The sequence below is a fragment of the Coccomyxa subellipsoidea genome (assembly GCF_000258705.1).
Source record: "Coccomyxa subellipsoidea C-169, whole genome shotgun sequence".
Taxonomy (NCBI): domain Eukaryota; kingdom Viridiplantae; phylum Chlorophyta; class Trebouxiophyceae; family Coccomyxaceae; genus Coccomyxa; species Coccomyxa subellipsoidea.
Window position 1 is genome coordinate 1,870,216 of NW_005178042.1, and position 25,790 is coordinate 1,896,005.

General features: G+C 53.2%; 5 protein-coding genes across 5 annotated transcripts; 2 read left to right on the top strand and 3 right to left on the bottom strand.

Annotated features, from left to right (window-relative positions):
* Positions 1-225: 225 nt before the first annotated feature.
* COCSUDRAFT_45836 (hypothetical protein) lies at positions 226-1,397 on the bottom strand. Its single transcript, XM_005651863.1, has 5 exons — positions 1,204-1,397; positions 1,023-1,099; positions 853-936; positions 552-768; positions 226-386 (listed from the first exon to the last, which is right to left on the bottom strand). Exons 1-5 carry the CDS (start codon positions 1,335-1,337, stop codon positions 242-244), a joined length of 657 nt encoding a protein of 218 aa, XP_005651920.1. The 5' UTR covers positions 1,338-1,397; the 3' UTR covers positions 226-241.
* Positions 1,398-1,878: 481 nt separating this feature from the next.
* Positions 1,879-5,981, bottom strand: COCSUDRAFT_64203 (hypothetical protein; the record flags this gene model as incomplete). Its single annotated transcript, XM_005651864.1, has 7 exons — positions 1,879-2,840; positions 3,350-3,638; positions 3,993-4,207; positions 4,659-4,826; positions 5,250-5,477; positions 5,775-5,903; positions 5,976-5,981. The coding sequence occupies 7 exons, from the start codon at positions 5,979-5,981 to the stop codon at positions 2,634-2,636; spliced, it is 1,242 nt and encodes a 413-aa protein (XP_005651921.1). The 3' UTR covers positions 1,879-2,633.
* Positions 5,982-6,708: 727 nt separating this feature from the next.
* COCSUDRAFT_64204 (nucleosome remodeling factor) lies at positions 6,709-10,640 on the top strand (the record flags this gene model as incomplete). The annotated part of the gene is made up of 10 exons (XM_005651865.1): positions 6,709-6,924; positions 7,099-7,154; positions 7,395-7,592; positions 7,861-8,051; positions 8,348-8,501; positions 8,757-8,844; positions 9,028-9,128; positions 9,483-9,653; positions 10,228-10,365; positions 10,578-10,640. The coding sequence occupies exons 1-10, from the start codon at positions 6,828-6,830 to the stop codon at positions 10,638-10,640; spliced, it is 1,257 nt and encodes a 418-aa protein (XP_005651922.1). The 5' UTR covers positions 6,709-6,827.
* Positions 10,641-11,041: 401 nt separating this feature from the next.
* Positions 11,042-19,220, bottom strand: COCSUDRAFT_45839 (amine oxidase). The gene is made up of 15 exons (XM_005651866.1): positions 19,096-19,220; positions 18,877-19,019; positions 18,469-18,618; positions 18,142-18,286; positions 17,659-17,795; positions 17,010-17,153; positions 16,260-16,427; positions 15,760-15,892; positions 15,110-15,250; positions 14,560-14,786; positions 13,902-14,094; positions 13,318-13,517; positions 12,852-12,900; positions 12,281-12,450; positions 11,042-11,675 (listed from the first exon to the last, which is right to left on the bottom strand). The coding sequence occupies exons 1-15, from the start codon at positions 19,103-19,105 to the stop codon at positions 11,580-11,582; spliced, it is 2,106 nt and encodes a 701-aa protein (XP_005651923.1). The 5' UTR covers positions 19,106-19,220; the 3' UTR covers positions 11,042-11,579.
* Positions 19,221-20,228: 1,008 nt separating this feature from the next.
* COCSUDRAFT_26696 (DUF155-domain-containing protein) lies at positions 20,229-22,835 on the top strand (the record flags this gene model as incomplete). Its single annotated transcript, XM_005651867.1, has 6 exons — positions 20,229-20,501; positions 20,613-20,769; positions 20,879-21,007; positions 21,112-21,158; positions 21,467-21,625; positions 22,388-22,835. 6 exons carry the CDS (start codon positions 20,229-20,231, stop codon positions 22,541-22,543), a joined length of 921 nt encoding a protein of 306 aa, XP_005651924.1. The 3' UTR covers positions 22,544-22,835.
* Positions 22,836-25,790: the final 2,955 nt, after the last annotated feature.

Genomic DNA, 25,790 nt, shown 5'->3' on the forward strand with positions numbered 1-25,790 from the left:
ATGCTATAATAGAGAGACGCAGAAAGGAGCCGCTCTATGAACCTTCACTGCAAAATACACTGATGAACACGTGGTGTACACTCTCTATCATACATTAAGTTTCACCGGCATCTGCCAAGCAGACTACCCTGCGGCTACCTACTACACGGACCACTCTCAAAGCCATATGTGTTCCAGGGGCGCGCTCCAGCTGCCAGAAAGCAGATGATGACACTTTAATTGGCGTTCTCAGCTGCACTTCTCAGGGCCTCAGCCCCATGTCTTGGTAGCGCTCATCCTTTGTGTCGCTGTAGTTTGGTGCGTACTGCGGCGCTGTGGGGATCCTCTGAGACTCATCGACCGGAGATGTCAGGAACACCTTGGATGGATCGTTCGGATCCACAAAGCTGTGACATAGCACACCAAAGAGCCTCAGCAAATGCTGATGCAAAAGAAATAACATACGATTGCTTTTCATGGCATGCAATCAGGCTCCAATGTGAAGCCAAAGGGAAGCAAAGGACACTCATTTACTGTCCAGAGGCAGAGAGAGATTGGCTTGGGAGACTCACGCTTTGGACAATATTTCTCGCGTGTCTTGGGGTGGCGCGGGAGCTGTGGGTGCACTGCTGGCATTCATCCGCTGATGCATGTACTTGACGTACTCCAAGAAGTTGAAATAGAGCGGCAGAAACGTCCCGACTCCGCCCTCTTTGAAGTAGATGGCAAAATTGTGTGGGGGGAGAGTCCCTGATGGCCCTCCTCCAGGTACAGCAGGCCAACACTTCCCTGCTTGCAGCACAGGGTGCTTCACACAGGTTGAAACAGCAGAGTGCAGCTGAAACAATCGGCTACAGGAAAAGGATGGCTCACCTGCCAGGTTGTTGCATCCGAAGACGGGCTGCTTGAACTTGTCGTTGGTGATATAGGCCAAAGGAAGCTCAAAAGCCACCAGTCCTGCGTAGTAGAACGTCAGTACTCGGTTAACCAGTAGACATCCTTGAAGTACCGATAGCCCAAGTGCTGCGATCTAGAGGGCGCACCTGAGTTGGCATCAGCATCTCTGGCGACAAATATCAAGCGCATATTTGTCAGGAAGATGACGCCTTTCGCAGACCACCTAGGTCATAGTCCAAACGCCTCTAAGTTGCCAAACTGTTATAAAAAGGGAGTGAGTAAAGCACATCCCAGTTCAGTATCAAGACAGTGCCCAGAATTACTCACTTTCCATTGGAGGTGCGGACTTCATCCACAGTGAACTCGATCCCTCCTCGCGCCAGAGCGATCGCTTCCATTGCGTATGGGGTGGGCACCAAACTGTTGTCGAACGCTCGTAGCAGAGGTGGATTGGCGGCCATTGTGAGACTCAAGTAAAACGCCTTGCGAAAGTTCGAACGGAAAGCAAAGGAAGTGAAGGAGAGCTCAGATGCTTTGCATGTCCAAGGAAACTGGCAGAGTCATCAAGGTCATAGGGTGACTCATCACTGTGATCACTACGCCAGCCAGGTGCTCGTCCTAAAAACCTTTGCACCTAATGTACAATGGGCCACTCTTCACGTGACACTGCTCTACATCCTCTGTAGGCAAGGTGTGTGTAGCATGCGCATGCGCAACCTTCAATTTTGAATTTTCCTCTCCTTGAAGCTTTGCGCAGCGCTGGCAATATGCCAGTGGCCTCGAGTACGTGCATCTGGCCATTTAGCTGAAGCCAGGCCCAGTAGCACGCGGCGTTAGGCCACGTGTCAATTGGCATGACTGCATGATGCATGCGCAACATTTCTAGATGCGCATGCATGATCCAGATCTAGAAGATGGATCCATATATGGAGCGGGTGGACTGTCTGGAACATGAGCTCGAGCTCTTTCAAGCCTTGAGACTGCAATTCGCCACCAATTGGTACTATCCATATATCTACATTATCTCACTGAGGGACATTTTGGTAGAACCCATTGTCATCATACTCTGATCAGACTTCGAGTTGCTTCTCAAGCAACGAGTTCCTTCTTCCATTGACACCCTTACCTGAGGTGAGCAGAACATGTGCCGCTTCTTCCTCAGCTGAAGAGTGCCTATGATAGAAGATTAGCACATGCCCCATATTTGCAGCAAATCAAGCAGGCTCTATATGCCGAAGGACATCTTTAGACAAAAGCGCTGCACATTGCCTAACAATGCCAGGAAGCACTGGCAGTAGCTGACATGACCTGTGACCACTCACACTTCTATGCACTGAATCCACAGCCTACCTCAAAGCCACACCCACAGCTTTCAAACCCGCTCCTATCCACACATACAGCAGTGCGGCAACAGAAGCCACTTTCCCATATCCGGTCCCCCTCTCCTAGGCCTCATTAACACTGAAAACAGAGCCCCCTCAGTGGACTGAAACAGTTGCTCCCACTTGCAGGATCAGGATTTGGGCGGTAGGGTGATTGACAGTAGCTGCCCAGACAGCACATTCCACTTTCTCTGGGCAAATCCCAGGGATTTCTGGCCTGCCTAGTAACTTTGGCAGTCATCGTCGCTTAAATTTGTGGGCGGACTAAAAACCCGCCCATTTCATTGGGATATCGGGCTCACTAAAGGCGTGAGCCCAATCCCAAGGGAGATCTCCCTGAAATGTCAAACATGCTTTTGAACTTGAAATCATGGTTCAAGTTTGAATCCTGGAGATGTTGCACATGCTGGACATGATGATGTTGATGGCGGAGAAGGGCCCTGTGACAAAGGGCTGGAAGGAGAACTTCTGCCGCTCCACTGCCAGAACTTCCATCTTGTGCAGGATCTCTTTTTTGTCCATGTAGCGCAGGTGCCCCGCTATGGACGACACATTGTCCACCTTGATCGCCACGTCAGTCACCTGCACGCATGCACAACAGCACGCATTCGGTTTTTGTTGTACTCTTACTGGCACTGGCCTCTTGCACCCTGCAGCATGGGCTGGATGGTTGCCAAAGGGCAGGGACTCGAGCCCATCTGCCAATCACAATCAACAACAGTAGAAGTCTTGGGCTTTAGTGACACTGCCAACAGGCGCAAAATGAGCTGCAAATTGAACATGAACGAACTGGGATGTCTGTGCATGTCAAGAACTGTCTCTTGTCCTTTAGTCTGCTCCTTTTGGGTCCTGGGCGGATAGAAGCAAGACACAATGCAAGACATGCACAGCAGTGCGAGCACCAAGCAGGTTTACAAGTGACTCAAGAAAAATGGGCGACCCTCATATTTTGTACTTGCGAGGCTCATATCCCAACAACAATGAACATACGAGAGCATTGGTATATGTGCACAGCGTTGGGCAAGCTGCTGCCGTGCATCTTCCTTCCAGATTGCGCCCCAAAGATGCCACAAAGGAGATGGGGCAGTCACCTCCAGCTCGGGGATCCAGGTCCAGGGGTTCAGGACGTGGTACGGCCGAATACTGGGGTGGATGCCCCATTCCATCTTGTCCTGCAACCAGCCGCTGTAGTCCGACACGTTGAAGAAGACGCTGAAATCCCGGTAGCGCACGTGCTCCGCCATCGGCATGCTGGCGTAGGGGGGCCCCACAAAGACGGGAATGCATCCGGCCATTATGGTCTCGCTCAGCCGCCGCGTAGACGCGCTGTCCCCCGGCATCGTCAGGCAGAACGTCGCGTTGCGCATGCGCTCCATTATGCTGCGCCGGGGGAATATATACGGTGAGAGACATTAAGCAACCGTTGCTGACCGAGACAACGCTCTCTGGAGACAGGCTATCTCGCAGCCTGTCCTGTGCGCGAAAGGCTGTTGGGGGTGGGTATCTTCATGAAACTGAAGCTGCTGCTCCTCACTCATATAAGAACTCTGGGTGATGCAAGCCTTTGAGCAGTGACGTTGAAAGCTATGAGGTCATGGGTGAGACTAGCAGCAGCTTCACAATGGGAGAGTGCTGGAGACGGCAGCTCCTACAGGGCAACCAACAATAAAGGCATTCCCCCCTTCGAGGGTCACATGGCTTATAGAGCAGCCGGAGAGAGGGAATGCGGCGCACCTGCGGAAGGGCAGCGGGCGGCCGCCAAGCTGGCGGTCGGTGCAGGAGACGTCAACGTCGATGCCGGCCTTGCCCAGAGCGATTGCCACGTGGTGGCAGAAGCGGTGGCCGTTGACGTAGCGCCCCTGACCCTCCATGATGTAGGGCAGACACTTGGTGCGGAACCACAGCAGTATGTGGCGCTCGTTCAGAGGCGTCACCTTCATCTGGAACCCCTGCGCCAATCCCACGCAGACATGATCAATCATTACATCACTTAAACACCCTTCATGGTTCTCGAGCTCTGGCTCCCATGGTCAAGTGTACATGCCCAGGAAATGTGCAGCATCACTGTCACTGGCATCAAACAAGGCGTTTCAAAGGCCTTGCCAATGCGTTTGCGACGCTCCGGAGCGGGAATCAGCAGCTTTGCATGGCAATCAGGTTTGAGGTGCCCATTCGACCCAGCCAGGACTGTCTCCTAGCATCCCTGCCTTTTATTCCATGTCTATAGTGCACTACTTAAAAGTCATCTGAGCCTGAGGGTCCAGAGCAACACAGGGTGGGGAGAGACCAAGGGAAACAGAAATGTGCGCGCGCCTTGAGGGGCCGGGCGATGTCGGATGTGGCAGGGACGTAGGGCACAATGAGGAGCTTGGGGGCCATGGTCCAGTAGTGCTGGCATACGTTGCGCTGGGTGCGCTCGGCCACGATGTGCATTGCGTTGCGGAAGGTGTTGCACACCATATCCAGCACCGGCATCTCCGCGCGGCCCGTGCCGAAGCCCGGGTGCGGGTCGTAGAACACAAAGTCCGCGCCCTCCCGCCGCTTCCACCGAGGCGTCTGAATCAGCGCCTGCGCACGCGACATGGTGCGTTTCCTCAGGCTACACTCCGGCTACGTCTGCTCAAGTGCTAGAAGTGTTGTTGCTTGTTTTTGGTGTCATGCCTCACCCAAACGTGTCCAGGAGTCTCGATTTATGGAGCCGTGAGGCATAACTGGTCCCTCTTCAATGCACCCCAGCAGCAGCTATCCAGCCTGACATTTGAGTTTTGATCAACTACACCCGCTAAAAGGGGCGCTGGAAAAGGGCAGAGACAACCGAACTGCCCATCTGGAACCTTGAAAGGCACTGACGGCTTTGGCATGCAAAGCCAGACCAAGTCACACAGCACCAAGACCCCAAGGGCGCTTGATATAATGGGGCAACTCACGGTTGGACCAGCACGCCGTCCCAATCTGCACAGTAAACGGGAGCGCTTTGAGAGCTTGGCCCACCTGGTAGCCTTTGAGGAGGTGGTCTCCTGGGGTGGCGTCCTCGCGCTGCACGCGGCCGTTGCTGTGCACAAAGCTGAGCCACCAGGTGTAGTAGCAGTAGTCGTACACATACACGATGTCTGCCGCGTCCAGGTCTGTGGTCACATAGGGGCTGCCCCTGATCGCCTGCGCCAGATGCCAGGGCCCAGAATACTGCCCAAGATACTGTGGGAGGTATGCATTCTTCACCTGCATTGGCACGCATGCAATTTCAGATTTTTGTTTTTTATTACACGCTCTTCCTGCCTGAGGCAAGGCGTGTCTGCAGACAAACTGCAGCTGAAGGCTGCCAGTGCCACCCGCCAGGACTCATATTTTCAGCTGTAGCTCTGTCAGAATCAACCTTACAGCCCTTCACAGCATTGTGGCCAAGTGCCAGAAGGGAGGAGGAAGAAATATCGTGTAGATCCATGCAGGAGAGTGCAACTTGCCCTGCATAAACCTGTGCAAGAGCTTAAATGTGGAGGAGAGGGGTTATTGGCACACCTGAGGGTCATCGTGCAAGAAGGGCACATTTGTGATGGGGTCTACTCGAAACGTTGTGTCTGGATTGCACGCCGGCATTCCCTGCTGCTCTGCAAAGATGCCCAAGTCGAGCACATAGATCTTGCGCCCCTGCAGGTCACAATAGAAGGATCAATTACCCGCTTTAGAAGACCATAAAATTAGAGCTATCCAGAAACCCACATTCATGATGGAGCCCAATCAAAGCTGAAAGTAACATGGGACGAGATACCTCGCAGATTGGAAGGTCTGCCTGGCTGTGCACTCCCACGGCTAGCCATGCTGCAACAGCTGTCCAGAGCCATCGTCTTCTCCCACACTCTAGCATGGAGCGCAGCCGTACAGTATAGACCTCTACAACATAAAAATATATTCAGAATGTCAATTTACAGGGAGAATGTTATCTGCAGGTGATTGCCATCGTCATGTACTAAGCTCAAAAGAAGATTGGGGTCCTACCCAAATATGATCTTGCATCCAGGCTGTACTAAAGGCGTCTCATGCCCCCATCGTATTCATCGGCATCATCAAAGTCGATCGGAGCAAGACCACCCAAGAACAATATCTGATTATCAAACGGCTATCCAGAGACAAACGAGAAAGCACTGTTTCGAGTCGGTTCGAAAGCTCCTCTGCAGTCGCGAAACCCAACTCTTCCCGATCTGAGCTTCGATTAGATCTATAAGGTACACATGCAGGACTACGTTGGTTCTGCTGGTACAAACTGATTTGGTTTCACCTGACGGAAGAACTTCCAGTGCCGGAACGGGGTCGATAGTGAAAGCGCAGCTTCTTATTATTTCCTGCAGCTTCTCCTTGTGAAATAGGGCTGTAAAATGTAGCAGGGTGAATAGAGGGTTGGAATGATATCAGGCTCTCAAGAAACCGCGGATTGACAATTCTTTCACTCTGAGCTCAAATCTGTACGTATAACGTCTTAGAAAGAGAAGATGGTTCACGCATATTGGTGGTCGAAAAGAACCTTGTGACTGCACTTTTCGAACACATCCGCCATCAGCATCAAAGGGCTGCAGTATGGCACGAGAAGAAGAAGATTACCCCGATGAAATGGAGGAGAGGCTAGTCAATGAAGAATACAAAATCTGGAAGAAGAATACACCGTTCTTGTATGGTGAGTCTCATTCTGGGGTGTTCCAGCGGTGAGATAATCTATTGTTACAGGGTCTACCGTTGTCACGAGAGTTGTGTGAAATAGTTCATCTGCAAGCAATATTATTTGTTACCATCTTGTACGTTTGTTTCACACTGCTGTATGGAATATAAGGGAGAAGGTTCTGTGCTGCAGATCTGGTCATCACACATGCTCTGGAGTGGCCCAGTCTTACAGTGCAGTGGCTCCCGGTAAGACCCTTTTGCGGTTTTTACGTGCACTGGCCCTCGTGATGTCTGTATCTGGGTTCGCAAGACCACCACGAACGACATCATGAGATTTTTTAAAGAGGAAGCAAGATTCCAAGGGTTCAGCAGTGATGAATTTTTCTCTTGAAGACGAGCATTGACGATGGCGATATGCACATGCAGAAGCTGCATAAATCTGAATCAAGATTGACGCATTGACATTCATGCCTTGGCTTGCTGCAGGAGAAGACAGTGGACAAAGACAAGAAGTCAGCAAAGCAGCGGCTGATTTTGGGCACGCACACCAGCGAGGGGGAGCAGAATTACCTGATGATCGCTGAGGTGGCACTACCCACGTCTGACTCAGAGGCCGAGGCTGCGCAGTATGACGAGGAGAGAGGGGAGGTGGGCGGCTTTGGCGCAGCCACAGGCCGAGTGCAGGTGAGGATAACACAGCTTTTGAATACAGAGGCACTGGACGTCATCATCAAGGACGGCCTTTCCTAATTCGCTGCTTCTTAGGTTGAAATTGGAGATTTGTGTTTGACAGCAGCCTGGAGGATCAGCAGTCCAAGCATAGCATAAGGACATTCAGCTGTCAGCGCCAAAGAAATGCCTCATACCAGTCAGGGCATTCTATGACGTGGCTGGGTCTGAGAACACACTTTATCATTTCGAGTCTACATAAAAATATGTCTGGCATCTGCAGGTGGTGCAGCAGATCAATCATGAGGGGGAGGTGAATCGGGCACGGTACATGCCGCAGAACCCCTTCCTCATCGCAACCAAGACAGTCTCGGCGGAGGTCTTTGTCTTCGACTATACCAAACACCCCTCCAAGCCCTCCCCCAACGGCATATGTGCCCCGGACCTCAGACTCACAGGTCACAGAACAGAGGGGTGCGTCTCACATTGCCACCTACTGACCTATATTATCAGTTGCATACTTGAGCAGAATATTGCAAGGCTCTGGTCTCTCTGCGCATCGCCTTTGCGCAATCCCAGGTACGGATACAGTAAAGGAAAAGGTCAGCTGCACTATGAGATGCATGCCGCTCTTGTGCCCTCTCTGCTGTCTGATGTGCTTAGTAGGCCTGCAATGCCTGCATGCTGATCAGCCATCCGAGATGCATGGAAGCCTTTCCAAGATCAAGCCTTCCATACTGCAAAATTTCACTCGTGAGGCTCTGTCACAGGTATGGGTTGGCGTGGAGCCCCTTTCTGGAGGGGCACCTTCTGTCGGGGTCGGATGATGCGCAGATCTGCCTCTGGGATATCTGCGCGGCCACCAAGGGAGTCAGCACGCTCGACGCTCGCCAGATCTTTAGGGACCACAGCGGTGTTGTGGAGGTAGGGTTTTGAAGACCCCTCGGGCCTGATTATTTTTTTGACAAGTCTTTGACATTTTGGAGTATAATCTTGTTATCGACATCGTTTTGTAATCCACTGGACCCTTCAGGTGCCAGATTGACCTGCAGATTATGTATTTTAAGTACATGTCTTGCTTGTCCTGCTGTGAGATGCACGGATATCTGTTCTGCGTCGCTTGCTGATCTGTCTGAGAGTGTATGGCGGAGATGTGAGCGGTGTGAGTTGGTGTGACAGGATGTGGCGTGGCACAACCACAGCTCCAACATCTTTGGCTCTGTGGGAGACGACAAGCAGCTCATCGTGTGGGACACGCGGCAACAAGGTGCTTGCACCTTTTTTTATTCAATTCCCCCTGCTTCATGGCAGGAATCCACTCTATCCACCCATATATATTGTGATGCATCTCTGTTGCGCATGCATAGGTATGTAATAATCAGTTTGTAACATAGTGTGCGTAACCAAGATTAGCATTAGGTTTACAATAATTGTGTCCCTGTGCTTGCAGCTGTGGGTCAGGCGGTGATGGCGCATGAGGCGGAGGTCAACTGCCTCGGCTTCAACCCCTTCAATGAGTTCGTGCTGGCAACCGGATCGGCCGACAAAACGGTGCGCGCTGCAACTTCGCTTCTGCCTTGCCGCATTTTGAGACACCTATTCAGCCACATTGTAGTCCTTGCTCCAATCATGGGCACTCCTACAGATGCTGGTCCAGCCTGTCTATGCATACCTTCCAACCAATGTGTGATCAATTTCTCGATGTCTCCATGGGCAGTTCTCTGCAACCAGCTCACTGCACAATGATACCTGCAAAATAGGCCCGGTCCACATGACAGTATTGTGACATTAGTAACTGGGAGCATGTCAACCATTACTAGGGGAGCATGGCGGTTTCTAGATATGGGCGCGACTCCCCTGCCGGTACGATTACTAAGGGGAGCATGTGGCGACATGTGCGCGCAGGTGGCGCTGCACGACCTGCGCAACCTGCGGCGGCCGCTGCACACGTTTGAGCACCACAACGAGGAGGTGTTCCAGATCGGGTGGAGCCCCAAGAACGAGACCATCCTCGCCTCATGCGGCGCCGACCGCCGCCTCATGGTCTGGGACCTCTCGCGCATCGGCGAGGAACAGGTGCGCCGTTGCATGCCTGCCCCTTATAAAGAAGACGCTGTTCTTATTCTCTTAAGGATCTTTCCCCAGGACCGAAGTGTCATGCTTGGTTTGGACCCTCTGGTATGGGGCTCTTGCTTCTTTGGCCTGCTGTGCACCGGCCTCTATGTGTGTGAGTTTTGCGCACAAGACCATGCCGCCCATCTGCATGGAAGTGGGAGCTGTTGTGCTCAGGCTTCCGTGTGTGGAATGTGTGCAACTCATGACACCCATCCGCATTGCAGTGAGAGCTGTCGTGCAGTGGCGGGTGAGGGTGCCCACACTCGCATCACAGTTTCTAGTCCTGGCTCAGGATTAGAAGCTCTGATGTCGTGTGAGTCCCCTCGTCCGGAAACAGCTCACACTGACACTGGCCTTTTGAGAGAGTGCCTGGGCCACGCCAGCCCCGCTTCAAAAACCTTGCATGAGGCAGGGTGCAAGACCATTCCATTGCCACTCCATTGCAATCAGTGGATGTTTCATGACTAAATTATGAAATCGAATTTGAAAAGAGATTTTTGAATTCGAATTTGAAAATAAATGATTGTGGGCACAGTCGCCGGAGGACGCGGAGGACGGCCCGCCTGAGCTGCTGTTCATCCACGGGGGCCATACCTCCAAGGTCTCTGACTTTGCCTGGAACCCCTCTGATGACTGGGTGGTCGCCTCAGTCGCTGAAGACAACATCCTCCAGGTCAGCACCTGCCTGCTACTTGCCCTCACTAATCAGATTTGAAACTCTTTGAATTTCTGTTCTTTTTTCCAGTTCCTTAGGAATACGCAAGCAATCATATTCCATTTATGACCGGAGATGGGCCACGGTGTTCTGTATGATCCAATTCAATACTGCTGCCGTCTGCTGTACAGGACTCTATCTCTAAAGACGAGTGATCACTGTTGCTGCAGGTGTGGCAGATGGCGGAGAACATTTACGAGGATGACTTCCCCACAACCGCTGCGGCAACATAGGAAGTTGCAAAAATTGCGAGGCTGAACAAGCCATAAGAACCATTACGCACCTATCACCAACGACCCAGTTGGAATATAGAACACCCCCGGATGCCTTCCGTTGTGTAGGCACAGAATAAAAGAAGTCTTGCTACAGCTCTTCAGTGGTGTTGTGTGAAGCGTGCGATCATGCTGGCTTGTGGGCCTCTTGCCACCTGTGTGATTGCAAAGGTTCTTTGTAAACGACTCAAGGATCCGCAGAAGACTGTGCGCCCAATCCCCGGCCATTATTTGCACTCATCCTTTATTTTGGAGCTGCGGTACAAGCCAGGCCTCTTTCATGCAAAGCGTAAGGCTGCTCATGCGTGTGCATAAAATCTCTTGCTCAGCGAAGTGTGTGCAATGCATGCCTATCCGTCATTCCACGATCTGATTTTTCCAAATATGATACACTTCATATAAGAATGGGAATGGCTGAGGGGAATGGCAATTGAAGACTGGCAATATTGCGCAAGGCCTCAATTGCAATGCTTTGTTCAATACAGTCACTAGTCACATGGTGCCAATGCCTCCTAGCTAGCAAGGCCACGGTCGTTTGAAACTGCATGCAGCACATTGGGCTCCTTTCAGGCAATGGCCAATCAAATAGAATTGTCTGGCTGCCTAGCGCAGGTGCAACTTCGTGAGGGATTGCAAAGCCATGCTAAACTGCAAGTCTCTGAGACTGAGTCAGCAATAAGGCATAAAATAAGTAAAAAATCACAGGGACTGCCCAAATGCACGCTCCCCAGCCCAGTGCTGTACAGGACATACAGCCCTGGGCTGTATGTAATACATATACAATACAAAAGAATCTAAAGCTGTCCCCCATACTGGAAATACAGAAGTATTTCACAGTCTTCCCATACTTCAAACGTAAACGTCTGCCGCAGCGGCGTTCAACAATTACAGACGACTTGATCACTCCTCAGCGTGGCCATTGGTGTGTCCATTCGTGTGTCCATTCGTGTGGCCGTTCGCATAGCCGTTGGTGTGCCCATTGGCAACGCCGTTTGCCTGCAGCACAATCTGTGCTCATCAGGATCTGATGGACAAACCAATGCAATGATCGTGCACAGAGGACGCAGCGGTACAGCTGCCAAATGAAGCAGCACATGACTATGTTGGCAAGCATCCGCGCAACGTACAAAGCTACTGATGTCTCCTATGCGCCCTGAGCTGCCTCTGGAACTGTAGAATCCCAAACAAGAGAGCAGAGCCCAAAAAACAGGGGTGCCTCTGCAAACCACTAAATATGGGTGCTGATTGGTCTACAGCTATGATGCAGATGCAAGAGGGCAGATTCCTACTCCCAATTCGGCCCATCCGGCACCAACGTGCAAGGGAGCCCCGTCTGAGGCTTTAGGGGCCAAAGCATGGCAAAGACAGCCCTCAGTGAAAGAGTCCGGCCCTCAGAGAAAGGGAGCGTCCGGCACGGTGTGAAAGGGAGTGTTTGGCGGTGGCTTAGCTGGAATCTCTTGAATGCCCCTCCCTTTGGCCCGTCCAATCTAGAGGGCCCATTTGGGACGGACAATGTCCCAATTGAAGTGGGTCACATCCTTGCTTTACTAATAGTCACCCTGCTGGATTGTGTGTTTGTGTTCTGCAGCACTGATGGGCACCTGGCCATTGGCGGCGCAGCAGGAGCCGGCGAGCTTGGATGCGGCGTTGACGGTGCGAGGCAGGTCGAGCGCCGGGTTGTGCTTGAAGAAGGAGACCGGCTTCAGGTGGAAGCCAACAGTCTCCACGGGCATCACCGGGAAATCCTCTGGGCGCACCAAATGCGTCGCGCCTGCGTGCACCGTTATTTCTTAGCAAACTGTCTCTTATGGTCATTGGTAAAACATGATTCCGGCCATCTGAGGCCAAAACCTTTCAGGCAGCACTGCAGAGAAACTGCTGCCAAGAATCCCCGCCCTTAATAAGTTCTAAAGATCATGCATGGTCTTGATTGCTGCAGCGCCGTGTTGATTGCAAGAAAAGGCTGGGTAAAATTGGCACGGTGGCCACCGTTTCAACGCTGTACTTATTTTCATGCTTTGAAAACATATTATGCCATAAGGCTGCTCCAGGGGCTGATGTCGCAAGTTGTTGTGCATTGGGGTTCTTGGGGCATGGTGGTATGGGCAAGGCTGTGGAAAGCGTGCAAGCATGGGTGACCATCAACAGAGTCATGATGGATGGGCTACTCACTGAAGACGTGCCACACGACCGGGTCGTTCCCACTGGCGATGGAGCGGCCCTGTGTCAGCATGCACACACATACACTCAGCGCAGGCGCCCAAGGACAAGTACACTCACAAGCACATTACTTGAGAGGAGCAGGCGGCCTCAATCACACCTGTCAAGGCTGAGCTTCACAAGGCATGCAGCTAAGCAAGGGAAACCCGCTTCCGCCTCTGAGAGAGTCAGTTTACGAACCATTGTACTGCTTCTGTATAACATTCACTCTCAAACGGCAGCCTATTCTCATATCTCTGGTGCTCGTGCTGCCTTGACATCCACAGTTTTCCCCCCTTTTTTCACCCCTCTTGCTTAGGATCCATTCGCAGTCAGGGGCCGCCTCAGGAATGCTCAATCAGTGGGTGCACCCTATTTTTAGGGGCTAGGGTCAACCCTGAACCGAAACAAAATAAAAAATATATATGCGGTGAGTCACCTTCTTGGTCCACTGGGAGAGGCCGCCGGTGGTGACATTCTGCATGGGGTAGTCTCCACCGGGGTACCTCTCGGCCTCGTCGTACGGCGTCACCCACAAGCTCTTTGTGGCGAAACTGGCGCGCTCGGCGGCGGTGCAGGTTGGCAGGCCCAGCAGCAGCTGCGTGTTGGCCGGCACCAGCTTGTACGACGCCGCGTGCCCTGCATGACAGATCCGACAATTTCACTCCCAGCCTTTCCACATTGATTCATCCGCTACTAAGATTTCTACCTTGGGCGCCTTACCTCCTCTCCGTCCTATAATGTATTTACATGGGGCGAGATCGCAAGGCAAAGGCTGTCACAAAACGCGCGACAGAGGGCAAAAGAGATCAGGGTGTTGACTGGCTGGGCCAGGGTTTCAGAAAAATTTGCCATACTTGATTCAAGATGGCACGGAAATCTCGTTTCTTGTTGGTGTTGCTAATTTCGCGTGGGTGGTTACAGTATCAAGCTGAGCGCTGGCTCCCAAACCAAACGTCGGGTATTGAAGTGGCTCTCAGCTGGTTGGAGGCCATGTGAATGACCAACTGACTGGACTGGCACAGGGGCGTGCAGGAGCGGAGGGCGTGCCTGAGTAGACGTGGCGCACGGCGGGGTTCTTGATCTTCCAGATGCGCGCCTTGGTGGAGTCGACGACGCGCGCCGCCTTGGCCTCGTTGGTCAGGTCCGTCTCCTGCTTCATGAAGGCGCTGCCCCACGGGTTGTCAGCACCCGCCGGCATCGACACCGTGTCCACCTGGAAAAGCACCACAAGATTTTATGTCGGGCCTTCCTCGCTAGATTTGGTGCTCGCACCAACTTTTGTGCATGCATTCTCTCCGAAATTGATGTCAGGTGGAGCAGATACAGGACAGACAGCCCTCCACATACAATACCCTGGGCCCCTTCCCAAACCCGTTAAAATAGTTCCCCAACCCCTTGACTAATGCTTGATTGATGGGAGCGGGGCAATCGAGGAGCCACACACCTCCATTTGCCAGCAGAGATACTCACAAGCGCCCGGAAGGCAGCAATCCAAGGGAAATGTTATAGTAATAAGGGAGCGATGGAGGAAACGCGCTTGACCAATGATATTTGATTTAGGGGCGAAGGAGGGAACGCGCCAGGCCAACTATACTTAATTGAAGAGTGAAGGAGGGAATGCGCCTGACCAAGGACATGAAACGACTGAGCGAGGGAGGGAACGCGCCTCGGACACGACCAGGCCGCGGCCGCCATCGGGATCGTCGACGGCCATGTCGAGGCGCGCGCAGAACAGATGCTGGTGATGAGCGGCCAAAACGTTGGGCAGCACGAGAGTGCCGAAGCGCGGATCCTCGGCGTCCTCAGGCGATGCGAGCGTGGTGGAGACCTCGCCTGTCAGCTTCACCTCATGCTGGATGGCCCCGTCCTGGCCAAAGTGCCAGTAGAAGCCGTACTCGTAATTGGCTGCGCGCAGCAGCACCAGAAAAGTGTCAGTCTTTCGGCACCCCTTGCATACTACTAATAAATCAAACTACTGATATTACTGAGCAAAAGCCGTGATATTGCATTTCACCAGAGCTAATATCGGCGTAGGGCCCCTGACGCAGGTTCCAGGACTTCAGTAAGCAATGGCAGCGTTCCTTGACGGGAGCTCAAAAGTGACTTTATATTGCAATCGATGCAACAGTAACGCACATGACAAGCTCATGGGAGCATGTGGGCTGATGGATCTCATGGGTAGCACAGAAGTCAGGAAGTAGAAGGTGCGGAGGGCAAGGGGATCTCACCCACGGTGGCGATGAACGAGATGACAAGTTTGCGGCCGCGGCGCACTTCAGGGTGCATCGTGCGCAGCTCGGTGTGCTTCCATATGATGCCCGCGTCCTCCTCGTGCACGCAGATTGCCTTCTTTATCACATACGGCTCACCTGCACCCCAAGAAGTGCAGAATCTCACCAGAACTGCACAGCCTCGTGACAAAGGCAAGGGTCTGCCCGGCAAGCATGCAATGCATGCATCCTGTCATTGATGCTGCAGAACAAAAACACACAATCCAGCAGGGTGACTGATAGTAGAGCAGGAGAGGAGGAACATGTGAAGACAAGCAGGAAGGGGCATCTAAGGATGGAATCCATCCTTTTGGGACAGGAGGTATCATGCTATCAAGACCACCCTCCCAAAGGTTTGTTCCCGCGGGGAGAAATGAGATGATGAGTGAGCAAAACCCCTGGGAACTTCTGCAGTTTCCCATAGACTTTTTTGGCGCAGGGTCAACAGTGACCAGTGCAGACAAGCTGCTCACGCACCTTGCCTCTAGCAGGAAAGGGTGTGATAAGAATAAGAGTATGGTGAAGAAGAACAATGATAAAGATTAGGATAATAATAATGTTTATAGTAATAGCGACCAATGCGGTGGTAAAGAGGTTGGGAGGCCCACCCTTGCTGTTGTTGAGCACGGCGTCGAAGTAGTGAATGTGGCCGAGGCAGTCGCAGCCCAGCTCCAGGCTATTAGTCAGCTGCCCAATGCCCACGTCCCCCAGGTCAAAAGCCAGCCTCCTGTGGTGCGGCTCCTGTTGCAGCAAGACACCCCCATGACTCACCCCTTGGACAATAACCCTGTCTTTCTACCAAATAGCAATAAATTTGTGAGCGACAGGACACTCAGCACATCAACTACCCTGATAATGCCAGTGACACGTAGAAGTGCCAGGCTTACAAAAACTCAGCTGCATGTTCCAGCATTCAACTTCTCAGGTCATGAACTTCTGGAATGTGATGAGCCTGATCAAGCTGGAGACAAGGAACTCCAATGAAATCTAGAGTCGAGCTGAATAACTTGAGGCTCAGGTGAGTCTCCTTGATCTAGGGTCTCCTGCCCTGGGAACTAGCTCAGCTGTCACTTTCAAATTTGGATTCCAACGTGCATTGGGGCCGCGCCTGGGCCTCGGCATAGGGGACGGCCATCTCGGCGATGGATGCGCGGTGCATGATTGGGCGCAGGCGGCCCTCGTCCTCATAGCCCACGTTGTGGAGCACCAGGCCCTCACGCCAGTTGAAGGACACGCGAATCTGCCACTTCTGCCACTTTACCAGGTTGCCCTCCACCTGTAACAGAGGACAGCCCACGTCAGGCCTGAGCCACAACCACATACTATTATTATTATTATTACACGCTTTTCCTGCCAGGTGGCAAGGTGCGTCCTGCAGACAGGCTGCAACTTATGGCTAACCCAATCCTACCCCTTGTTGAATTCGCCAGATCCAAGCAAGACCCAGTATAATTAACGCCCCCCGCAAGCCCGGGCCAAGCACATATCACCACGTCAGCCACTAGCACACGAGATGATTTACAGACCAAATGTCAAGCAAGAGCCAGCGGCATGGTAAGGAGAAGGGGCTGTACACACTGTCACGGTGTGCATGTCATCTTTATAGTGACCTCAAATAATCTGTCCTGATGGCGCAACAGACTGTAGTGCTCAGTTGGATTATAGGGTCAAGATATCAATCAAATCAATGTTTGTTGCTGCAACATAAGCATTCAGGCTGCAAACAGATCAATATATTGCAGCGATACCATGCCCAAATCCATTTTTCCAACCTTCTCCTTGAATGACCATCACACCATACATGGGGTTTAATTCTGCAGCACCCATGCTGAAAGCAGAGCAGGGTAGGCGAGCGCACAGAGAAGGAGGGGCCTTCGGGCTGCACGATGTCCAGCGGCTTGATGTCGGTGCGCGGCGGCACCTCGAGCACCCGGTGGTCGTAGTTGGAATTCATCTTGGGGAAGGGCGGCGTCCCCTTCCAGGCACACTCTATGCGCACCACCTGCACAGCACCGAAATTGCACTCACTGCTGAGCCACAAAACTTTGCACCCGCGGAAGCGGCAGCTGCTGCAAGAGCATTTTGACGCTCAAGACTGCCATGCCTCGGAAAGGTTCAACCAGAAAAATATCCTCAAAAGGGAGCCTGCAGCCTGCACAATGGAGTTGTGCTGCACCCTTGTGAGCATAAGAGTGTGTTACTTGGCTAGGACAGAAATCTTGTGGGGGTTAGGCGGATGGATTCTGGATGTATGGGAGTGCTGCAAACTTCACCACTGCCGTGCATTCTTGCAAGGCAGTACTTCCTCCTTTGCTCAGACGGCTGCACATATGATTGGATGGCATCGTGGCAGGATCGTTAATTGCCGTGGGTCTTACAGCCCTTCCTTCTCCACTCAGAGGATTGCGCAAAGGGGTAAAGGACAGTGTGGCTTGACTGGCAGTGGCCTTTCCTCATCCACTCAGGGGGCTGAACAAATGGGTGCAAGGAAGGTATAGTGAGCGCACCGTGCGGGTCTCCACATCCAAGATTGGCACCCAGGGCAGCGGGTGCGCGTACTGGTTGTCCTCCGCGCACGAGCGCCAGTACATCAGCCCCATGAACATGCGGTGCTCCGAGCCCATCTCGCGATCCACCGGGTGGACTGCGCACACACTCCTCAATTCACCCCTCACTCACTATGCAGACACTTCACTAGACACTTGCTTCAATAGACACCTGCGTACTATGGCAGGACCGCACACTAGCCCCTCACTTCTAATACCAGACAACTCATCTTCAGCACCGAGCCCATCATGCAGGACTGCGCACAACACCGAATGGCCCTCACGTGTCATGCCAGGCAAGTCATCTCAACACCTCAATGCTATGGCGAGACTGCAGACACGCACACGCTAGTTTGTGCCAACACTTCATTGTGAAAGCCTGGCTGTACTCTGGAAGAGGTCTGTAATAATGCAGGCGGTTGCAGGGAGAAAATGGAAGCGCACTTGGCCAGGTGTCGACTGCCACCTCGTCCATGTCATCGATGCCAAAGTCCTTGCAGAGCGCCTGCAGCTTCGCGTCAGACTTGAACAGCGTCTCGCCGACCTCATAGAAGTCATCGTAGATGATCGCAACTTGCACTCCTTCCACCTGTCAGATGTAGTAATTGTCAGTTACGGACTGTTTGCCGATGTAAGCTGTCAGACATGGCAACAGTCCACTTGGGAGTGGTGGCCTATTTCAACGGGGATGCAACACTTACAAATATTTCTGCAACAGTGTGTGAGGCAGCACATGGTTTTTCATATTATGCATGGGAGACTTGTGCCCACTGTCTTGTAGGAGACAACAGATCCCTCCTCCAGGTTGAGCTCCATCTCGATGGGGTACGACTTGGGTGGCTTGGTCATGGTAACCGAAGCCATGCGGGTCGGATATTTGCCATCGCGCTCGAAAGCCAATTGCTCCGCTTTGAACGGCTCCTGCAAGTGAGGAACTGGATGAGCACAACATACGTGGAGGCAGTCATAAAAGCACGTTACCTCTACAGCACTCATAAAATTTCTAAGGCTTGTTTTACTTCTCGACATACTTCAAAGACCTCAGCATGAAGGTGAAAGCGGTTCGGGCTCGAGCAGATGCCGTCTTCGAGGGTTTCAATGGCTTCCAATACTTGAGCAAATTTTCTTATAAAACAAATAACGGCGAGCAAATAACAACATCCTCAGCAACGCACTGACCTTCAACGTGATAGTGTTGAACCGGTGAGGCTCGAGGCCCTTTTCGACAACATAGGCACGGCAGATTGCAGCTGCAGCTACGACCTCCTCGGCGCTCAAGGGGTCCAAAGGATGCGGTGCTGCGCGCTTAGACAATTTTACACCTATGAGAACAAAAGAAATTACTCGAACAGCGGATGAAGGTGTCCATCTGCAGGAATATGAGACGCAGATCCGCACCTGTCGCCATTTTCACCCAATGCGCAGATTTGAAGCTGATCTAATTCGAAAATTTCCACATACCAGTCAGAAACAGCACTCAATCGACAATTGATACTCTGAGAGCTCCGCAATGCGACTCATTCATGAGAAAGCCTGTAGAGCGTCAAATCACGCCGGTCACGTGGACGTTTACGTATTCCAGCTCCCGAATTTGTCTTCAGGTCAACTCCCCTGAAGGGGAGGGTGGCACGCTTATAGTCCAGCGCTCCACCGTGCATTTTATTGGCCCCAAATTCTGTGTACAGCGCAGCTCCGACACAAGACTACTCGAGTCCAAGTAGCTAAGGGCACATGGCGGCTGTCGACCAGTGATCGTCCTGTGTTCCAGCAATACTTTTCTTGGACACGTCGCTTGATGATGGGCCCTTGCACTGCTGCAACATTCGATTTGATCCCTGTGCAAACTCAAAAAATCGCTTGAGCGAGCGTCATCTGTGCGCGAATGACGGAGCATATCACTCATCCACACCTCAAACTAGACTTTAGATCGTGTGCTGATTGCCTGTGCCCACATCTGGGTCAGGCATTAAAATTAGGCATTAATAGATGACCATTTCTCTTTACCAGTCACATATCCAACGACGATCTTTACCCTGCACTATGATGCAAAGAAGTAAGTCTGCCGGAAAGCAGCCTGCACGACCTGGGTATGTACCCCTGCCATCTCAGGACCCTGCCTCAGGGCCAGGGCCATCGCTGAGCAGGAAAGTCTCCCCTGGGCCTGATTTGCAGCGGCGCCAGATGGCTGCCAAACGCACATTAGCGCCTGGCCAGGTATATGCAGGAACATGGTTTGGCATACCTGGAACTGAGAGCTTGGAATCTATTGGATATGCATGGTCTCTATGAATTAGGTGTAAATTGCCCTGCTGTATGCAGCCCGCGCCTGGAGCCAGGTCAAAGGAGAAGTTTGTCTCGCTCCCTGAAGAGCTTGAAGAGCTCGAGCTGCCGCCTCCTCAGCTGGAAGTTCCCCCTTCCTTGTTCGAGGTGAATTCCCCATAATCGCCAGTCTCTTCAACACGTTTCTTCTATCATTCTCTTCTGCAGGACCTCTTGACAACTCCAGCTTGGAAGTGTGCAGTCCACTGTTAATGTGCTGGGGGGTGCATGAGCAGGACTTGAATATCAATGACCGGATATCGACGGCCCCGAAGCAGAGAATAAGCGTGTACTGCATAGCGGAGAGCCTGGATCGCAAGATGCTGGAGAAGAAACTGGAGGCCAGGGGGCCCAGGTGGCTTGTCAGCAGATATCCTGATGTCCTGTATGGCCAGTACTCCTCTCTGGAGTCAGAACAACCGACAGGGGACATCTTCTATTTTGACTACGGCTGTGTCTCCTTCTGGAATCTCACACCCAAGCAGGTGTGCTTTTCCTGTAGTCCTTTTGCTGATATGGGCTTAGAACCTGGCTTTCGCAGTGTCCACAGTATGGCTTCAGAATGTTATTTCTGAAGCTCCTTGCATGTGGGCCAGGAGCAAGATGTGCTCAAAAACCTGGTGGTGCCGTGCGAAGTGGACCCCTTGCCAGTCAGGGAGGTAGAAATCGACGAGTTTGATGTCAAGTACACAGCCAACGAGGGAGGTGGCCACATCCAGAACGACACCATCACTCTCAATTACAGGCTATCTGGTGCGCCTGCTATACCCTCTCCTTATGCACCAACACTTCATCTTTTTGCGAATATGTCATGTCTGACTTGGACAAGTCTGGATGATGCATTGTGCTGATGTGACCGCAGGTGATCACTCCATCAAGCTGTCCATTTCGTACGCGCTGTCGCAGTCGACAAAGCTCTGTGTTTTCGAGGAGCGGGTGCTCGAGATTGTAGCCTCCACCAAGGACCTACCTGAGTCCCTGGCTTCCACCGGTACACCTCCAGTCTTGCTCTGTCCATTACCATGCATTCAGCCCCTGCCCAATGTACAGAACTGGCAAGTGTTGTGCTGACTGGACCATGTGCTTTATTCACAGGCAAGGTCACCATGTCCAGGAAAGCCATCGCCCAGCTGATCGGCAAGGTGCGCCCATCCTATTCGATCCTCCTCCTCAGCTGCATGTTCTGAACGCACTTCATTAGGTCATCATTAGTCGCCGCAGTGTTGCAGAAGTAAGCACCGGGATGCCTTGCTTCTACCCATCCTGTTGCATCCATCGTGCCTCGCCAATGAAGACTCCATACACGTGCCACGGTGTGGTCCATAGATGGGGAAACTCTGAGGAAACGCCGGCTTTGGGAGTTGAATGGCCGACCCGAAACGCAGCTCCTCAGCGGATGTCAGGGCAAAGCAGCAGGCTTGTATGAAGTGTTGGCTGGGGTGTGTGGCAGGTATTCATCCAGCGCGCGGCGGTGAATTTGCTGAGCACGGTTCTGGACACGCCGGAGTTCTTCTGGAGCGCGCCGGACATCATGCAGACGCTGTACAAACGCATCTGCGAGTACATGGAGCTCGATGACCGCGTTGAAGTCCTCAACAACCGCTTCTCGGTGCGCGCCCCTCCTCACCTTCCTTTTCCCCCCAACGTAAAAGCATAACATGACAATTGTTGATGCCGATCCAAGTTGCACGCGGTGTTTGTATTTACTCCTTTTCATGCAAAGCTAGGTACTGGAATGCAGTGGCCTGGTTTCTGAAGATTGGAGCCCCAGGGCGCGTAGTGAACTGTGATAGTGGCTTGCTTGTGGGTGATGAGTTCAGGAATCTAGAAGCTATTTTCCTGCAGCCCAGGGCTTCTGGCTTAGGCTGGTCTTGCTTGGTTGGGTGAGATTGCCTTGAGGTTCAGGAAGAGATAGGGCTGCTTGATCTATGTATGAAGCACTCCAGTAGGAGGGGGCAGTCGAGGAAGGGGCAGTCAGGCGGGGTGCATGTGTGTGGGAGTCAGGCGGGCGCCCTCTCACATGGCAGGTGTGGGAGCAGGTGCTGCACGACATGCTGGAGCTAGTCAGCGATGTGAACGAGACCTCGCATGCCTCCTACCTGGAATGGATTGTCATCTGGCTCATCCTCATCTGTGCTGTCATTGGCGTCTTTGAAGTCCTAGGCACGCTCGGCATCGTCGGGCCCGGCCACCATTTCCCTTAGTAAGCCCTCGGCGACCCCCGTCCCGGTGGGTCAGGGGGGTCTATGTCTAGATGTAGATCCCCCTGGGTGCGTGATATAGGGGGTGGATGAGCTAATAGAGCTGGGAGGGTGAAGGGGTGATGAGGCGTTGGCGGTTGGTTTCTGACCCTCGCGCCGCGTGCGCGTAGGTGCTGGGAGAAATGCTCGACATGTTGCGAACCCACCAGAACAACAGCCACACTGCGCGGCTGGAGTGGATTGTGATCTGGCTCATTGTCATTGAGATCGTGATTGGCGTCTTTGAGTGCGCCTCCATCCTCGGGTGGATTGGACACCCTGTGTAGCCGGCAGCCGTGCCTTGCAGTGATAACCTCCGAGACATGGAGCATGCAAGACACTGCCTTTAAGCCCTGCATGCTTTCATGCTGCTTGCCACTTGGATGGTGGGTAGGCAGTGTAATGTCCATTATCTGCTGCAGCGCCGGCCACAGCCTTAGTAGCGTGAATAATCGTTGTTTTGACTCCCTTATGGGTCAAGGCCTTATTTAGCTGGAGCAGCTTTGAGACTCCTTGGCCTAGTGTCATGATCTATTTGATTACCATATGTAATGTATGAGTAAATTGTGGTCTTGCGCCTGCTGGAGGAGAGCTCTTCTAAACAACTGTCCACATGCTTGGCCGTGCCTGCCGTTATTTCAACTTTTCATGTGATATCAAGCCCAGTAATGATCCAAGCATTCTGGACTGTACCTGCGAAGCATCTGCCCATCCCTGAGCTCCAAGTTGTACTGCAAGTAAATCCATGTTCTTGCTTACTCCAAATTAATTAATGACGTGCTGCTTGTGTTATACTCATTAATGCTCGTTCAGCCAACAATGCTGGCCAACACTATTCTGATCTAAGAACGCTTGAGAGCATTTTTGAGATGGACACAACTCTCGCTTCATTGCACAAGGGCTAAAGCCTGTCGACACGCCACGCTCTCTTCACTCCCATCTCAACCAGGCCAGTTTATGCTTCGGGCATTGCCTGCCGCATTCGAACACGGTGGACACCAGTGCCGGACTTCGAGATGTTCACTGCATTAGAACTTCTCTTGACTCGCAGACTTCCTGCTCCATTGATGTTGCAAGAATGTGTCCCGAAGCGGTTACGAGAAACAGTCACGGAACCTCCGAATTGATTATGAGAAGAGAGGCTACCGCCGAGTCCAAATTGCCGAAGGGTCAGCCCGCAGATGCAAAAACCAAAAGCTTCTTTGCTGTGTTTTGCTTCCAGAGCTATTGGCTACAAGTATCTGGCTTGCAATCTTGGTGCTCGATTCGTCTGTTTGTGCAGCATCCAGAAGTTGGCGATGGCGCCCCGTGCTGCTTTCGCCCGTACAAGCAGGCAAAATGGCTCTGCAGCGTCACAAACCCAGTGCTGCAGAAGGTTGGCAGAATGTGAGGTTGCTCTAGCCGAGGCGCAGAGCATCATCCAGGTCACACAAGCTGCCCTCTACCAAAGCAACAACGAAGTCGCCAAGCTGCAGGCTGCGCTGTCAAACAGTGATGTGCTGATCAGAGACCTCCGTCGTGGCAATGCGGTCCATTGCAGAGACCTCTCCATTTGCCAGGCCCGCCTCCGCCAGCGAACCCAAAGAGCCGCTGAGGCGGAGGCCGTGCTTGGCGACTACGTGAAGGCGCTTGTTGCGTGCCAAACCAAGGTGAGCTCGGACCGTCAGGGATCTCCAGAAGATGCATTGTGCAGTGGTAGATTCATTTGACACCCGTAGATGGCGCCGCCAAGGAGGCCTGACCACCTTGAAAAATCCGTTTTTTGGCCTGATCCTTGATCTACTTGTGCAGCTCCTGGTGGCGGAGAAGCTGCGCGAAGCACAGGACTCTCCACCCATCCAGAGTCCACGCTGCCCGGCAGAATTCCCGGAGGTGAGGTCCACGCAATTCTCTCCTGTGGCACGCAAGCTTTTGTACTGATATGGCCTTCTTCACTGCCGCCAAACTTGAAGCAGGCTGCTCGATCTATCAGGCGCTAGAGGTTGTCTTTGGTGCTGCATGGAAGGGTTCGGTGTGCAAAGCTGATGAGAGGCTGTGCTGGCGCAGTCGGATGAGGAAGTGGAGGAAGCACCGGCGACAGATGTCCCGGCTGCAGAGGTGCAGGAGCCCCCGGTGGTGGAAGAGGAGGGATTCCAGGCATTAACACAGTCTGTGGAGACAACACAGGCTCCTGACGGGCTGCTGGAAGTGCCAGCACAACCTGCAGCCACAGAAGGTGAACAGGTGAGAGCCCACGCCTGGATTTGAGCTTGCATCTGGCAGTGAAGAGTTGACCTGCATTGAAGGTGGGTCCGGTGCTGGTGCTTGCATGTGGCTGTCTTGCAGTGAGTCGTGCGATGACATACGCTGGTGACACCGCTTACATGTCTGTGGATGTGTTGTGCAGACTCACGACTCGCCGCTGCCGCCCTCGACCCTGAATCTGGCCCCTTCACAGGCGTGTGAGCATGCAGCCACAGAACAACCAGGCCTGGATCAATCTCCACCGCGCGCTCCCACGACAGCCGCGCTGCCCCCGAGTTCCAGGCTGCTGGAATCCTCTCCAGAGTGTGAGCCCCGCACTGCCGCGCGGCCAGGTAGCGCCGGCCTCTGCACCTCTCCAGAGCAGCACATCGCTGCAGAAGAGCTCCCCTTCAGCCTGGGCCTCCACGATGCAGCACAGCACCCACCCGCTGCTGATCAGCTATCAACCACCCTGGGCCTCTGTGCAGCACCAGAGCAGCACATCGCTGCAGAAGAGCTCCCCTTCAGCCTGGGCCTCTACGATGCAGCACAGCACCCACCCGCTGCTGTTCAGCTACCAAACACCCTGGGCCTCTGTGCAGCACCAGAGCAGCACGTCGCTGCAGAAGAGCTCCCCTTCAGCCTGGGCCTCTACGATGCAGCACAGCACCCACCCGCTGCTGTTCAGTTACCAAACACCCTGGGCCTCTGTGCAGCACCAGAGCAGCACGTCGCTGCAGAAGAGCTCCCCTCCAGCCTGGGCCTCTACGATGCAGCACAGCACCCACCCGCTGCTGTTCAGCTACCAAACACCCTGGGCCTCTGTGCAGCACCAGAGCACACCGCTGCAGAAGAGCTCCCCTTCAGCCTGGGCCTCTACGATGCAGCACAGCACCCGCCCGCTGCTGTTGAGCTACCAACCACCCTGGGCCTCTGTGCAGCACCAGAGCAGCACATCGCTGCAGAAGAGCTCCCCTTCAGCCTGGGCCTCTACGATGCAGCACAGCACCCACCTGCTGCTGTTCAGCTATTCACCACCCTGGGCCTCTGTGCAGCACCAGAGCAGCACATCGCTGCAGCAGAGCTCCCCCCGAGCCTGGGCCTCTGCGCACCTGCAGTGCACGAGGAAGCCTCTGCCGAGCTGCCTGACACGCTCAGCCTCTCCCCTTCTTCGATGGGTCATTCTGCTGCCCACGAGCTTCCTTCTACCCTGGGACTGTGTGCATCCACACAGCGTCAGCCGGCTGCTGCCTCGCTGTCATTGCCTGGCTGCAGTGACATCCCCACACGACCCGCGCCTTCCCTGCCGGT

Coding starts and splice junctions, on each gene's coding strand:
- COCSUDRAFT_45836 (XM_005651863.1), bottom strand. CDS start 1,337: ATGGCCGCCAATCCACCTCTGCTACGAGCGTTCGACAACAGTTTGGTG. Junction 1,100..1,203: donor GTCCGCACCTCCAATGGAAA/GTGAGTAATTCT, acceptor ACTATGACCTAG/GTGGTCTGCGAAAGGCGTCA. Junction 769..852: donor CGGATGCAACAACCTGGCAG/GTGAGCCATCCT, acceptor TGCTGCAAGCAG/GGAAGTGTTGGCCTGCTGTA.
- COCSUDRAFT_45839 (XM_005651866.1), bottom strand. Junction 18,619..18,876: donor TCAACACTATCACGTTGAAG/GTCAGTGCGTTG, acceptor CCTCACTTGCAG/GAGCCGTTCAAAGCGGAGCA. Junction 14,095..14,559: donor CCGATGGCGGCCGCGGCCTG/GTCGTGTCCGAG, acceptor GTGCTTTTCCAG/GTGGACACGGTGTCGATGCC.